At 39.0% G+C, this 14,203-nt stretch overlaps 2 protein-coding genes across 2 annotated transcripts; one reads left to right on the forward strand and one right to left on the reverse strand.

Annotated features, from left to right (window-relative positions):
- The first annotated feature begins 495 nt into the window (after positions 1-495).
- On the forward strand, positions 496-4,215 carry LOC116029929 (probable LRR receptor-like serine/threonine-protein kinase At1g34110). Its single transcript, XM_031271981.1, has 4 exons — positions 496-1,012; positions 1,744-2,004; positions 2,300-3,160; positions 3,691-4,215. Exons 1-4 carry the CDS (start codon positions 580-582, stop codon positions 4,164-4,166), a joined length of 2,031 nt encoding a protein of 676 aa, XP_031127841.1. The 5' UTR covers positions 496-579; the 3' UTR covers positions 4,167-4,215.
- Positions 4,216-4,306: 91 nt separating this feature from the next.
- LOC116029936 lies at positions 4,307-7,392 on the reverse strand. The gene is made up of 7 exons (XM_031271992.1): positions 7,274-7,392; positions 6,474-6,565; positions 6,219-6,443; positions 5,326-5,465; positions 5,149-5,229; positions 4,747-4,822; positions 4,307-4,661 (listed from the first exon to the last, which is right to left on the reverse strand). The coding sequence occupies exons 2-7, from the start codon at positions 6,553-6,555 to the stop codon at positions 4,465-4,467; spliced, it is 801 nt and encodes a 266-aa protein (XP_031127852.1). The 5' UTR covers positions 6,556-6,565; positions 7,274-7,392; the 3' UTR covers positions 4,307-4,464.
- Between the last annotated feature and the right edge of the window lie 6,811 nt (positions 7,393-14,203).

Genomic DNA, 14,203 nt, shown 5'->3' on the forward strand with positions numbered 1-14,203 from the left:
TTTCTTCCATTGGAGATGCCCTAAGTAATATTTGAAAGAAGATGTCAAAATTTGAAACTTGACAGTAACAATGTGAAAGTTATATCCAAAGTAGCTAAATTTTTGTGCACAAAAGCATTTAGTCCTATTTATTTAGCCACTGAATCACCATAATTTACATAATTTCAAATCCAATAATAGGACAAGATGTGAGGCCTTGATTGGAATTCAACCTTTTTGGAGAAGTATTTATGCCCTCTTAGTCCTATTTATTCAGTCACTGAATCACCATAATTTATATAATTTCAAATCCTATGATAGGACAAGATGTGAGGCCTTGGATTGGAATTCAACCTTTTTTGAGAAGTAGATGAGAAAATTGTCATTTTGATCTACTAATTATAGTGATTCTGTTAATTTCAGTCCACGACTATAGTGCCATTTTGGTCTACTGAGAAGTATTTATGCCCTCTTCAAACCCCCCCTTCCCCTCCCCTACACATAAGTTCCCTCTAACCAAGACTGAGAAGAATATTGTCTCAACATTTTCTAGTAAAAAACAACACTCTTAACTCTGTTTTCTTGAAAGCCTATACAGACATGGCTTCCCTCTCTCACTTGTTCTTCTGGTTGTCCATAGTGCTCCTGGCACACCCAAGCCCTTGTCTCATGGATCCTGACACAGATATCTCTGTCCTCATGGCTATCAAGTCTGCTTTGGATCCGCAGAACCTGGTTCTCACTTCTTGGTCACCCAATGCCACTCACCCATGCAACTTTGAAGGCATTGCTTGCAATGAGCTTGGGCAGGTGGTCAACATCTCCTTGCAGGGAAAAGGGCTTTATGGGAAGATACCACCAGAGATTGCCCAGATCAACACCTTGTCTGGCCTCTACCTCCACTTCAACCATCTTCATGGGGTTGTGCCCAGGGAGATAGCTAACTTGACTCACCTCTTGGATTTGTACCTCAATGTCAACCACCTCTCTGGCTCCATCCCTTCTGAGATTGCTAACATCACTACTCTTCAAGGTCTCTCTCTCTCTCATACAATGATTTAGGTGTTGCAGTCTTGTTCATGTATTTGTGAATAAATGGAACCTTTGGGCCCAGATCTGTGGCTGCATATGTGCATATTCTCAAGGGTAGAATATATAAGGGTTTATTGCCCTTGTCTTTGTTACATTTTTGGGAAGGGCTCAGTAACTAAATAGATACCCATATAATGATGCAAAAGGGCTAATAATGCTGGTTGAAGGTAAAATGGGATGTTACCAAGTTAGTACATGAGAGGTAATACTGGGCTTAATTGTTGCCTTTTCCTACTAAACCAACTATTTGGCTTGAAGAAACTTTACCTTTTGATTTTTGTTAAGATCATGCTCATATTATAATTATTAGTCAAAAACGTGTTATAACTAATAATGAAAACCTAACTTTATTACCTTGTACAACCACATTTTCAAAAGGTAGAGTGCTTAGATTTGGCTTTTTGGCCTTGCCCAACAATCCCTAGCCACGGTTGCTGGACTTGACCTTTCACGGGTCTCTGCCCAACAATTTTGAAGTATTAAGTTAAGAGGATATATAGCTTGTGTGTATGAACTTTTAATGTCAAACTGTATGGCATTAGGGCCATGTTGATTACTGATTATTAAAGTATGATTAACATAATTACTAGTGTAACTTTTATTTACACCTTTTCTGCATTTTCCAGTCAAAGAAATTAATTGGACAATTTGGTTGGTTTTGTGTGCCTGCAGTTTTGCAGCTCTGCTACAACAAGTTAAGTGGGAACATCCCTAATCAGCTCGGGTCTCTCAAGAATCTTACTGTTCTTGCCCTACAATCTAATCACTTGACTGGAGCAATTCCTGCAACCTTGGGAGACTTGACACTGTTAACAAGGCTGGATTTGAGCTTTAATCACCTTTTTGGTTCAATTCCAGCTAAACTTGCCAATGCTCAAAAGCTACAAGTTCTAGATATTAGAAACAATACCCTCTCTGGCAATGTCCCTCTAGGTAATTATTTGATCTCGTCGTTTTCTTTTTCTCCAATTGAAACTTGTGTTCTATCTCAACTAAATGCATAAGCCAATGACCTTGGGATTGACTCTGTGTTCTATCTCAACTAAAAGTCTAAGCTTATAGTTGGAATGCAAATTTATGTTTATATATTATATATGCTCAACATCTCCAGTGTCACATACTTGAGATGCTTAATCTGCATATAGTATGCCTTACTAGGTCATTGGAATGAAGCTCACCTAACTCCAACCTTTTTTGTCTTTGTTTGATTGGAAATGATTGAATGAAGCTTTGAAGAGACTGAATGAAGGATTCCAGTACACAAATAACCCGGGTTTATGTGGAATCGGGTTTTCTTCTTTAAAACTCTGCACCAATTCTGCATTAAACCCTAGCAAACCTGAACCATTTGGGCCAGGTTCTAATCATCTTCCAACCAAAGACATCCCAGAATCAGCAAATGTACAGCCACATGCTTTGAACAAGCCAAGAAAACTGCAAACCTCTGTTGTTGTTGTCGGTGTCATTGGACTAATTGTTGCATTCTTTGCAACTGGACTCCTCACATTCTCATGGTACCGTCGAAGGAAGCAAAAAATCGGAAGTACTATTGATACTTCAGATAGTCGACTCAGTACTGACCAAGCCAAGGAAGTGTCCCGAAGAAGTGCATCTCCTCTTATCAATCTCGAGTATTCAAATGGATGGGATCCTCTGGCCAAGGCTCGAAATGGGAATGCAGCATTCTCTCAAGAAGTACTTGAAAGCTTTACGTTCAATCTGGATGAAGTAGAGTCCGCTACACACTACTTCTCGGAGACGAATTTGTTGGGCAAGAGTGGTTTCTCTGCTGTCTACAAAGGAATACTAAGGGATGGTTCTTCTGTTGCTATTAAATGTATTTCCAAGAGCAGTTGTAAGTCCGACGAGGCTGGGTTTAGGAAAGGGTTGAAGTTATTAACCTCGTTGAAACATGAAAACCTCTTGAGGTTGAGAGGATTTTGCTGTTCAAAGGACAGGGGAGAGTGCTTTCTCATCTACAACTTTGTCTCAAATGGAAGTTTGTTGCAGTACCTTGATGTAAAGGACAATAAAGATAGGGTTCTGGACTGGTCTACTAGAGTATCTATAATCAAAGGCATTGCAAGAGGTTAGTGCATCAATATTGTATATACAACTTGTCTCTTGATCTTTATTAGTAATTAGAGATAACATAAAAGGGAACATAGTGTTTATAAGGTGATGAGTTAAACTAATTAATTGATTGGACTCAATCTTTTATTGTGATTTAGACCATGTGCATTATAGTCCAGTTGAATGATTTTGTGCCAACCTTAGATTATATAACATGGTATTTGAATCTGTTCGGTTCACTTTGTGTTTACCCGTTGTCTGTTAGTGGTATTAAGCTTTCGTTTTAAGGGGAGGATCCAATCCAATTTTAAGTGGTCAACTGATTAGATTCAAAATGGCGTGGTTGTCTACTTAAAGGGTAGAAAAAATATGAGACAACGTATAGATTTATAAAGTCATGGGTTAGATTATTTGGATTCAATCTTTTAGTGTAGTTTGAATCATTATAGCTCAATTGAGTGACTTTGGTTCAACCTTTGATTATAAGGTGCTTAATGGATATTATTTTCTGTTGGATTTGTTATACTCACTCTATATGTTCAACAGGTATTGAATATTTGCATGGAAACAAAGGAAACAAACCTGCTCTAGTTCACAGAAACATATCAGCTGAAAAGGTACTTATTGATCATCGCTACAATCCATTGCTCTCCGATTCTGGCCTGCACAAACTTTTAGCAGACGACATCGTCTTCTCAACCCTCAAGGGAAGTGCTGCGATGGGCTACCTGGCTCCCGAGTATACAACCACCGGCCGCTTCACTGAAAAGAGTGACATATATGCATTTGGTGTGACCATATTTCAGATTCTCTCTGGGAAAATTATGGTCACCCACTTGAATCATCAAGGGGCGGAATTGGGCAGATATGAAGAGTTCATTGATGCAAAACTGCAAAGGAACTTCGTGGAGTCTGAGGCTGCCAAGTTAGGAAAGATGGCTCTACTTTGCATTCATGAATCTCCGAGTCAGAGGCCAAGCATTGAAACACTAATGCAAGAAATAAACGATATTAGGGATTAGCGAAGTAGGTACCTTTTCACCCCCGGTATTTCTTCAGCTCTGCTAGGACATATATCAAGGAAGCTTATTCTCTACCTGTGAGAATATATGCACTACAGCTTTGAATTGTAGAATGTTTAGTGTAATCAAGACTAGTATGATTGGAAATGCAATTCTTGTTTATTCCATATAATCAAGCACTCAAGGCAAGGTCTTTCTTTTGCATTACTGCCATATCGAAAACACATCACTAACGGCAGCATTCTCGGCTAACTAAGCCAAATGTCCACCTTCATTCAAAGCCCAAACTATCGAAATATCATTCAATGTTAATTGTTACAACCTTTTTTTGTATCGCCCCAGATGAGCGTGCCATGACATCAAGGCCAAACCCCTCTCTAAATGGAGAATCCCGATCGCTAGTTGACCCTGCATTGTAGTTGCGCCTGATATTCCATCCAGGTAGATGCTTATTGGCATTACATTTCCATTCCCGGTCAAAACCAACTAATTCATCTATAATAAAAATATTAGTAAGTTCTTCATTCACATGGTTATAATGAAAGATAAGGGACAAGAGTCATGTATCCAAAATCAATACCTTCCTCCAAATTGTGCAAAGTCTCCACAGTATCCACCTTGCCATCTGATTTAAGCTTCCTTGTGAGTGTGTGCCCCTACCAAAATGATGAAACATCTTAGTTGCAACTAACTTGAGTACTGTTGCACATGGGTCAAACCACACAAAAAGATTAAATCCAATCAATTAACTAGTCTAACCCAATCTTATGAACTCATATATTCTCTCTTATTTTTTCAATGTGGACTCTTAACAAGTACATAAGTACATTCATTTCGACATGAAATGTTTATGTGGCTAAAGTGACTACAACAAATTCCAATGAACCGAATGTTATTACCCATATAACTGAAGGATTCAATTGATTATTGGCCTACAATTGTAGGACTAAAATTGCCATTATAGCACAAGATAAGCAAATACCTTATCATGAATTCCTCTGGAGATTGTGTGTGTTGCTTCACCAGTTGTAACATCTGCATGTTTGGTCTCCTCCCAGACCCTCTGATTTCCCATACAAGCATAACATTAGGTCAAATGAAAATACTACAATAGAGAAACTCCCTAAATTAAAAGAAATTCAAAAGAGCAGCTTCTTACACCATCACTTCCAGTCTGGCGAGTTGTTGTGGCTGTTAAATAGGCTCCATGTATCCCACCATACGTTACTCTTCTGTACCCCACACTTTGAGTTCCTTCAAAGGATACATTTTTCCTTAATTTCTTGAGCTCGTTGTGCTCTATCAAAAGAATAGGAACCGGTGTGATTCACAATAATAGGCAAGCAGTGATTAGGAAATCAAACTTGCATAACACTGAAACAAAATTTATCATATGTCAAGTTGGTTAAAGATACAAACTTATAATTACTAGGTTTTGAGTTTGAATCCCAACCTTCTTGGTATGAGCCGGTCAACTATATCCAACTTAGACTGATTTACCTAATTGTGGTCCTTTGTCAGCTAGGGTCACAATGAGAGATTTATCTAGCCCACACTATGAGCAACCTAAACTCCCAGTTGTTATTTTTAGTATTTGAATAATTGTGAACTTTCAGGATGTAAATTGTGTTTCTAAGTCAAAATGCATAGCAACTATACTAAATTTTTAAAAAAGATTAAATTGTGTATTTTTAGTATTAGAATTGACTGCAATATTTGAAAGGAACTTGTGAATACAAAATAAGGTAATCAATTACATATATGTTAACATTGTGTGTTCGTAGTATACAAATTGTGAATTTTTAAAAGGTAAATTGTGTATAGGTCCATTTTGCGGACTCGGATCCACAGAATAATTTGTGGTTTACCTCCTTGTAGTTCTTTACCAACTAAAGTCACAAGGCGGGTTTACCCAGCCCACACTATGAGCAAATTAGGTTACTTCCTTGTGATCATTTGTCGGCTATGGTCACAAGTGAAATTTACTTAGCCAACATTATGGACAACTTAGATTAGTTTATCCCATGAACCAAAAAAAATAAAAAAACTTACCGTCTGCTAGATCCTCAGGGTGCTCAACAACCGGGTTTCTGTTAGCCCAAGAACTGGACCAAATTTTCTGCCTGTTTTCCCCAAAATCCCCTTCTCCATTCCTTTCTACTTCACCATCATCATCATCAGTATCTAGCTCCTCAATGACTGGCCCATTGGACCTACTAGCTTCTGGCAAATCATCAGGAAGGGTTGCTTTTGAAGGGGGGCTATTGGATCCAAAAAAGCTCCCAAATGAGAGAGATTTTCCAAAAATGCTGCAAATCTTTTCCCCTAGCTTTCCAAATGTATTGCTTAAGCTGCTGGAACCGTCTTGCTCTCTTCTTCCCCTTTGCATATTGTTTCCACTGACCCCCAAAATTATCAGCAATCAGTGAAACAAAATGGAAAATTCTTCCAAAAAATAACTAAATCCAATCTAATCTTTCTTGCTCACTATGGTAGAACAACAAGTGGGGCACAATACCAATTCTCTTTCGCAAAACGAACTATGCTGAACTACAAGATACCATTCATACACCTGTACTATTGGCCGGAAACCGATAAAAGCCAAGTCTAATACCCGGTGGAGAGAGATTGTTGGCAAAGGCCGATAAAGAATTCAAGTCCAACATCCAGTAGTATCTCGAAAATATGTGACAATATTAAAAAAATAAATTTTACCTTTCCTACTAACTCTAGTTTTTAGCGCAGTAGTAAAGATTTGATCATATCAAAGTCACGAATTCGAGTCTCCCCAACAAAAAATAAAGTTGCGTAGTGGTAAGCCCATATAGCTTGGGGTTCTAGGCATAAATATGCAGGCTATGAAGATTAGATAAAAGCACAAAAACTTGCACAAAGATCAAAACTTTTTCTCTGGGTTCCTCTTTTCTTACTTTTAAACCAACAATTTGATGTGAATTCTGGTATATTTGCCAATCAAATAGTCTCGGAGAATGAAAAGAAAACGAATTAGCAGAAAGTTGGGTTTGGGAGAATATGTTATCCTATCCATCCAGTAACTATGACACACGATTGAGACAAAGGTGATTGTAGGAATATGAAATGATTACCTTAATTAGCTGAGCAAGCTAAGCTTCCTTGGATTTGGAATGCTGATGAAGAAGAGATGGGAAGAGAATCAACACAAATTTATAACTGGGAAAAGTGGACCAATGAATTCGAAAGAAAACTAGGAAAAGGGACACCTGTAGGGAACTTTCTTTGAACCAGAAAATTTGCATGGAACCAGCTAGATGCTTCTACGCAGTTCGTGAAGTAACATGCTCAATCAACTAATTAAAATTTGGTTTTTATTTTTATTTTTTATTTTTGGCTTCTTTGAACCAGAAAATTTGCATGGAACCTAAATGCTTCTACTCAGTTCGCAAAGTAACATGCTCAATCCAGTCGTTATGCGGTGGATGATGGTCACAAATCGACGTCGTTTCAGTAAGTAAGAGAAACGGTTGCCGCGCCGTAAGTCGTAATGGAGCTCCGTAACTGATACTACAATTCATCTAAAAAAATATTGTCTCACATTTGTTTTTATATTATCGAATGAAACTGTAGTTATATCGAACTGTAACTGTAGTTGTGTTGAAATGTAACTGCGGTGTATATAAACTAATACTGAATAACAGTTTCATATTTTTGGTGTATATTGTCCAATAATGAAACTGTAGTTATATCAAAAAAGAACTGCAGTTGTGTTGAAAGGGAACTGCAGATGTGTTGAAAAGGAACTGCAGTTGTGTTGAAAGGAAACTGAACAACAATTTCACATATTTGAGTGTATAATATCGAATGAAACTGTAGTTATTTCGAAAAGGAACTACAATTGTGTTGAAAGCTAAGGGAAATGTAGTTGTGTTGAAAATGAATTGCAGTTGGGTTGAAAGGGAACTGCAACTGTGTTGAAAGGGAACTACAGCTGCGCGGACCGGAGTCGTTTCAGCCGTTTATTTTCATTAATCAAAACGACTTCGTTTTGATACATGGTCCACAGTAAAATTTGCGTGCTCAATAAACTAAATTTTGATTTTTCTTTTAGGAAAAATTGCACTTTTCGTCCCTCAGTTATATGGTAATGGTAGAATTCGTCCATAAGTTTTGGTCATACTCACTTTTCGTTCCTAAGTTATCATTGGCGTTGCACTTTTCGTCCCTGAGTTATACTAATCGCAAATTTTGTCCCTAAGTTATCATTACGTTGCACTTTTCATCCCTAACTTAAGTGTGCAAACTTCGGTAAATTTTCGGTTAACTATTTTTAGCCAAAATTTTTCGGTTTGGTTAATGGTTAAATGTTTTTTTAAAATTTTGGTTAACGGTTAATTCGGTTCGAAACTTCGGTTAACTGAAGTTTGCACAATTAAGTTAGGGACGAAAAGTGCAACGTAATAATAATTTAGGAACGAAATTTGCAATTAGTACAACTCAGGGACGAAAAGTGTAATGCAAATGATAACTTAACGACGAAAAGTGAGTATGACCAAAACTTAGGGGCAAATTCTACAATTACCCTATAACTTAGGGACGAAAAATGTAATTTTTCCATTCTTTTAAAATATCAAATACTTGTATGGAGTTTTCAAAAAAAAAACAAAAACTTGTACGGAGGTTTTTGAGCAAATTATGGAGGGGTCCAAAATGACGTCGTTGAATTTTATTAGTTAGAATAATATATATTATGAGTTATAATAATGTATTTTATATGTTAGAATAATATAATGTAGTTTATGTATTAGAATAATGAAAATTCTGGAGTAAGATAATGTATTTTATGAGTTAGAATAATGTACAATATACTTTAGAATAATAGACATTATGTTTTAGAATAATGTACATTATGAATCATAAAATTATACATTGTAGTGGACTGTGTGAAAAAAAATTACAGAAAACGACATCGCTTTTGGACCATAGTTCACACAGCTCATCCAATAACTATTGAGGTTTTTGTTCCTCACCTCAAAATAGAATATTTTAAATATTTATTTCTTTAGAAGTGAATAATGCACTTTTTCATTTATTTTTAAACTAGAGCTAGGTCTTTTTGTTTAAAAAAAAAAAAATAGTTAGGTCTTTTTAAATTTATTTTATATGTTTTATATAATACTTTTGTTTTTGAAAGTCAATTCAAGTTTTAAAAATGAACAAATACCAATTTTAGTCCCACGACTATTAGCAAAATGATAATTTTGATTCACATGTTTAATTTCTACTAATTTTGGTTCCACAACTATTATTTTAGTACCAATTTTTCATCCACAACTACTGTTTTAGTGCCAAAATTCATCGCGCAGGTCACCCATCCGTTTAAAACGTGCAAAAATCTAAAATTGCTAATGGTATTTTTGTTATTTTCAACTTAATATCCCAATTTGAGCATGAATAAATAGATTTAAGTCCTAAGATCGATCAAAATTCGCAGTTTTCCTCCTCATTTTACCTTAATTTGAGGAGGAGAACTATGAATTGTGATCGATCTTAGGGTTTAAATCTCTTTATTAATGCTCAAATTGGGATATAGAGTTGAAAAGGATGAAAGTACCTTTAAAAATATTAGATTTTGACACGTTTTAAACGGATGGGTGACCGGCGCGATGAATTTTGGCACTGAAACAGTAGTCGTGGGACCAAAATTGGTATTGAAACAATAGTCGTGATGCCAAAATTGATATAAATTAAACATGTGGATCAAAATTGTCATTTTGCTAATATTCGTAGGACCAAAATTGGTATTTTCTCTTTTAAAAATACACTTTGAGTTGAATGAAATAAAATGATGGAATAAGTAAAAGATACCATATAATCATATATGTTACAAATATACAACGCCAACCAAGCTTCTTTGGTGAGGGGATGGGACCCAAGTCCCAAGATTTAGCGACGTCTACAAGTTGCAACACTCTTAAGAATCGCGAACCAGAAGGTCACACAGTTCATCCGGAGGATCTTCCAAAATGGTAGTACCCCAAGGAGCGTCATGACCCATATTAGCTGGAAGTTCATCCGCCTTTCTGTTTAACGAGGAATTTTTTCGCCTCATCTGCACCACGGGATGCCCGCCTAACAATTTCGCCAGCTGGAGTACACATGTTGTTGAAGACGACACCATTCCTTGCTAACCAAATATTCCAAAGGACGTAGGGGAACATTGTCGTCCTGGCCTGCCGTCTGGTTGTGAGAGCACGCCAATTCCATCCAATCTGTGAGAGGGAGATGATTTGTAGAAGAGAGCCTCGCCGGGGGATGGGCGATGTGCCAGCACTCCACCGCCGTATCGCACTGCCTGAAAATGTGATCAAGAGACTCTTCTTCCGCTCCACAGCACGGGCAGTTGCCCACCATAGACAGCCCACGTCTCTTACGTTCACTATTGGCCAACAAGCCATTCTTGGAGATTTTCCAAAGGAAGATTTTAATTTTTCCACACAATTAAGCTGCCAAATCCACTCATGCGAGGTGTCTTCATCGTCAAGACCTACAACAAAGGAAAATGTAGAAGCAACAGAAACCATACCTTAATCGGAGTGGGGCAAAAAAATCGAGTCCTCCTAGTTGTCTGTAGCGGGAATGGGAATTGCTCGAATGCTGTCAACAAGGGCAGCCGGGAGGAGTCGTGTCAAGGTCGGCATATCCCAGTGACGTTGAGTAATAAGCTCTCTAACTTTGAGGGACTCCGTGTTCGCTGGTATGATGATGTTATCAATGCGACTAAGAGGCTTATCGCCAAACCACCGGTCATGCTAGAAATTAATGGAGTCTCCCTTGCCGATTTTCCACCTAGCTCATTCAGAAAGAATATTTCTGCCTTTAAGGACACTTCTCCACCCCCAAGAGCTGTTCGAGTAAGCCAGAATATGAAGAAAATCCATCTCTTTAACATACTTTTCACGAAGGGCTCGGACCTAGAGTTTATCTTGGTTTGAGAACACTTGCCAAGCCAGTTTGGTTAGAAAAGCCAAGGTAAAATCCCGGGCCTGTCTTAGACCTAGGCCGCCTGAGGCCCGAGGCTTGCAGATCTCTGACCAACTGATGGTGTGTATATTCTGTATGCTTTCATTGTGCCCCCACAGAAAATTTCTGTAGGTCTTATCGATGTCATTACAAATACTTACTGGAAGAGCTATCGACTGCATTGAGTAGGTTGGGATAGTAGCCATGGAGGACTGAACCAGGACTCTTCTCCCTGCTATGCTGAGGGAGCTGGCTTTCCAAGTGGCCAATTTTCTTCTCATCTTGTTAAGAACGTTTGTGAACGTACTTCTGGTCACCCGTTGCTGGAGTATCGGAATGCCCAGATAGGAGCCGAGTTCGGCGGCAAGGGGAATATTCAGGGTATCACCAATGTTCTTCTTCGTACCTGCATTGGCATTAGGGAACAGAACACAAGTGACTTTGAGAGATTTACCTGAAGACCCGAGGCCTTGCTGTGAAGTTGGTGAGGCAGTTCATCATGATATTAGCTTGTCTTTCAGAGGCTTCCCCAAAGAGCATAAGGTCATCGGCAAAGAAGAGGTGAGAGATGCCAATACCCCCTTTTGATATGTGCGTTGGTTTCAACCGACCCATATTGACTCTAGATTAAATGTCGTACGCCAATCTCTCCATAATCAGGTTAAAGAGGTAGTGGGCAAGGGGGTCACCTTGTCTGAGGCCACGCCCGGGACAGAAAGGTGTGAGGCGGCCCCCATTCCAGAGAATGGAAATGTCACTCTCACGGAGCGAAAACAAAATGAGGTCAATCATCCTCCTTGGAAAACCAAAATCGATCAAGGTAGTTTCCAAGGAAAGTCCAGGAGACGCTATCATACGCTTTTTGAAGATCAACTTTAACTATCATGTAACTTTTTTTACCTCTTTTTCTGTTTATGGTATGCACCACCTCTTGGATTAGGATCACATTGTCTTGAGTAGACCGACTAGGTAAAAAACTATTCTGGTGAGGGCTAATGAGGTTGCACATGATCAACCTCATTCTGTTCACTAACACCTTAGAAATGACCTTGAAAGCAACGTTAAGGAGAGTGATTGGTCTAAAGCAACGCCAACCAAGTTGGTTATTATTTATACATGTTTAAAATTAATATAGATAATTTAGATTTAAGATTTTAAATACATTAGATAGAAAGAAAAAAATTAGAAAAATAATAATAAATTAATAATAAATTAATGTATGTTAAATGGCTTGTATGGTAAATAATGTTTTAAACAAAAGTTGACAAATTTATTAGAAATTTTACGAAGTCAAACTGGTATAAAAACATTTCAGCATTTCTGTTTTTTATTTTAATAACAAAAATTAAATACCACTGTTAGTCGTTTTACAACGAAAGCAGTCCATGACGGGTTAAAGCAACCAGTGGGGAACAAAGTATATGCTTAGGCTATCCTTATCCATGCAATACTCTCTCACTCTCAAAAGTGGATCTCAATTCCACATCATCAAATTTGTAAATTGTCTACTATTTTGTCTACATCCTTGCAATACTCTCTCACTTTCAAAAGTAGTCTTACTTGCCTTTTATATTATAAATATAATAATAAAATAACAAATAAAAAAATAAAATAAAAATCAATTGCAAACTTGCTATTATAGCAAGCTTGCAAGCCACATAAGCTAACAAAATAAAACAAAAAAATAAAAATAAAAATTCATATTACCTTCCACATCATCTTGAAAGGAGTTCACTTGCTGGGATAAGAATAGCCTTAGAGAAAATTGAATATTATTGCTTGGAGTGATAAAGATTGCAAATCTCCTTTCAAAATAATCTCTTTTCCATGATATTTATATAGCTCAAAATATCAATTAAGTAGTTGGACTTGTGAGCATAAATATAATATGTGCAGTCCAACTATCAGCTTAGTCTTTTAGTTGAGATGGAGCACATGAGTATATTTGACATTTTTAATATGTGCGAATTAGAGTGAATAATCGTGCGACCCACACTAGAAACGTCCAAACCTGCACCATTGCCCACTTTCAGGACATCATTGCTGGTGTAAGGCTAGGTATGATCCAGTAGATGTGCTCGGGCGTGGCATGGGAGGACGCGCCAGTGTCGGGGTAACACGTCTCGGCTGTTGTTGGTGCCACCGCATCACCGGAAAATGCCGCATGCGCCTGGGCGGCTGGGCGATCGTCATAACGTCTGAAGCAGTTCACCGCGGTATGGCCATGCAATCTGCAGATTTGGCATCGCGGTGCGCCACCTCTTCTGCCGCGACCTAGCGTTCCAGTGCCTCTACCCCGCCACTGTCGACCTCCGCGACCAGTGGAGAAATGGCGACCACCCGCTCCGGAGCTGTTCCTGCCGCGAACCGCATAAAACGCCGAGGGTGATCCCTGTGTGAGCGTCGAATCTGCGGCAGCAAAATCATCCGATTGGATGAACTCCTGGGCCCGGAGGTGATCGGCCAGTTGAGGGATAAGGCTTCCACGAGCATTTGGGCTTGACCTAGATACTCCGCCGGCGTGGAGCTTCCTTGCCGGAGTGTCTGGAATTGCCCGAGCAGACTGTGGCATCAGGTACGCGACGTCGACGCAAGAGCGACCGTGATGGAATCCCAAACGGCACGGGAGGTCTCCTTGCCGACGGCCAAATACATAACCTTATTGGTGAGGGAGGAAACAATGAGCGAGAGTATCGCCTGGTCTTGCTGCACCCATGGGAGATGCGCCGGATTAGGAGAGAGAGGCGGCGTGGCGGCGGCGGACGTCGGAGCAGCGGAGGGAAGGGTGGCAGAAGGACATGGCAATGTGCCGTCGATGTAGCCAATCAAACCTTGGCTGCGGAGGAACGGCATGATCTGAGTTCTCCAGTAGATATAGTTACAGGCAGTAAGTTTTATTGAAAGAAAATGGTGTGCCGCCGACAGTGAGGGCGCCGGCGGCGTGGCAGCGGCGACGGAGGGGGTGATCGCGCCATCAGTCACCGGTGAAGTCATCGGTTTGGTTACGGTAAAGTGGGAGAGAGAGAGAGAGAGGGGGG

The sequence above is a fragment of the Ipomoea triloba genome, chromosome 9 (genome assembly GCF_003576645.1).
Source record: "Ipomoea triloba cultivar NCNSP0323 chromosome 9, ASM357664v1".
Lineage (NCBI taxonomy): Eukaryota > Viridiplantae > Streptophyta > Magnoliopsida > Solanales > Convolvulaceae > Ipomoea > Ipomoea triloba.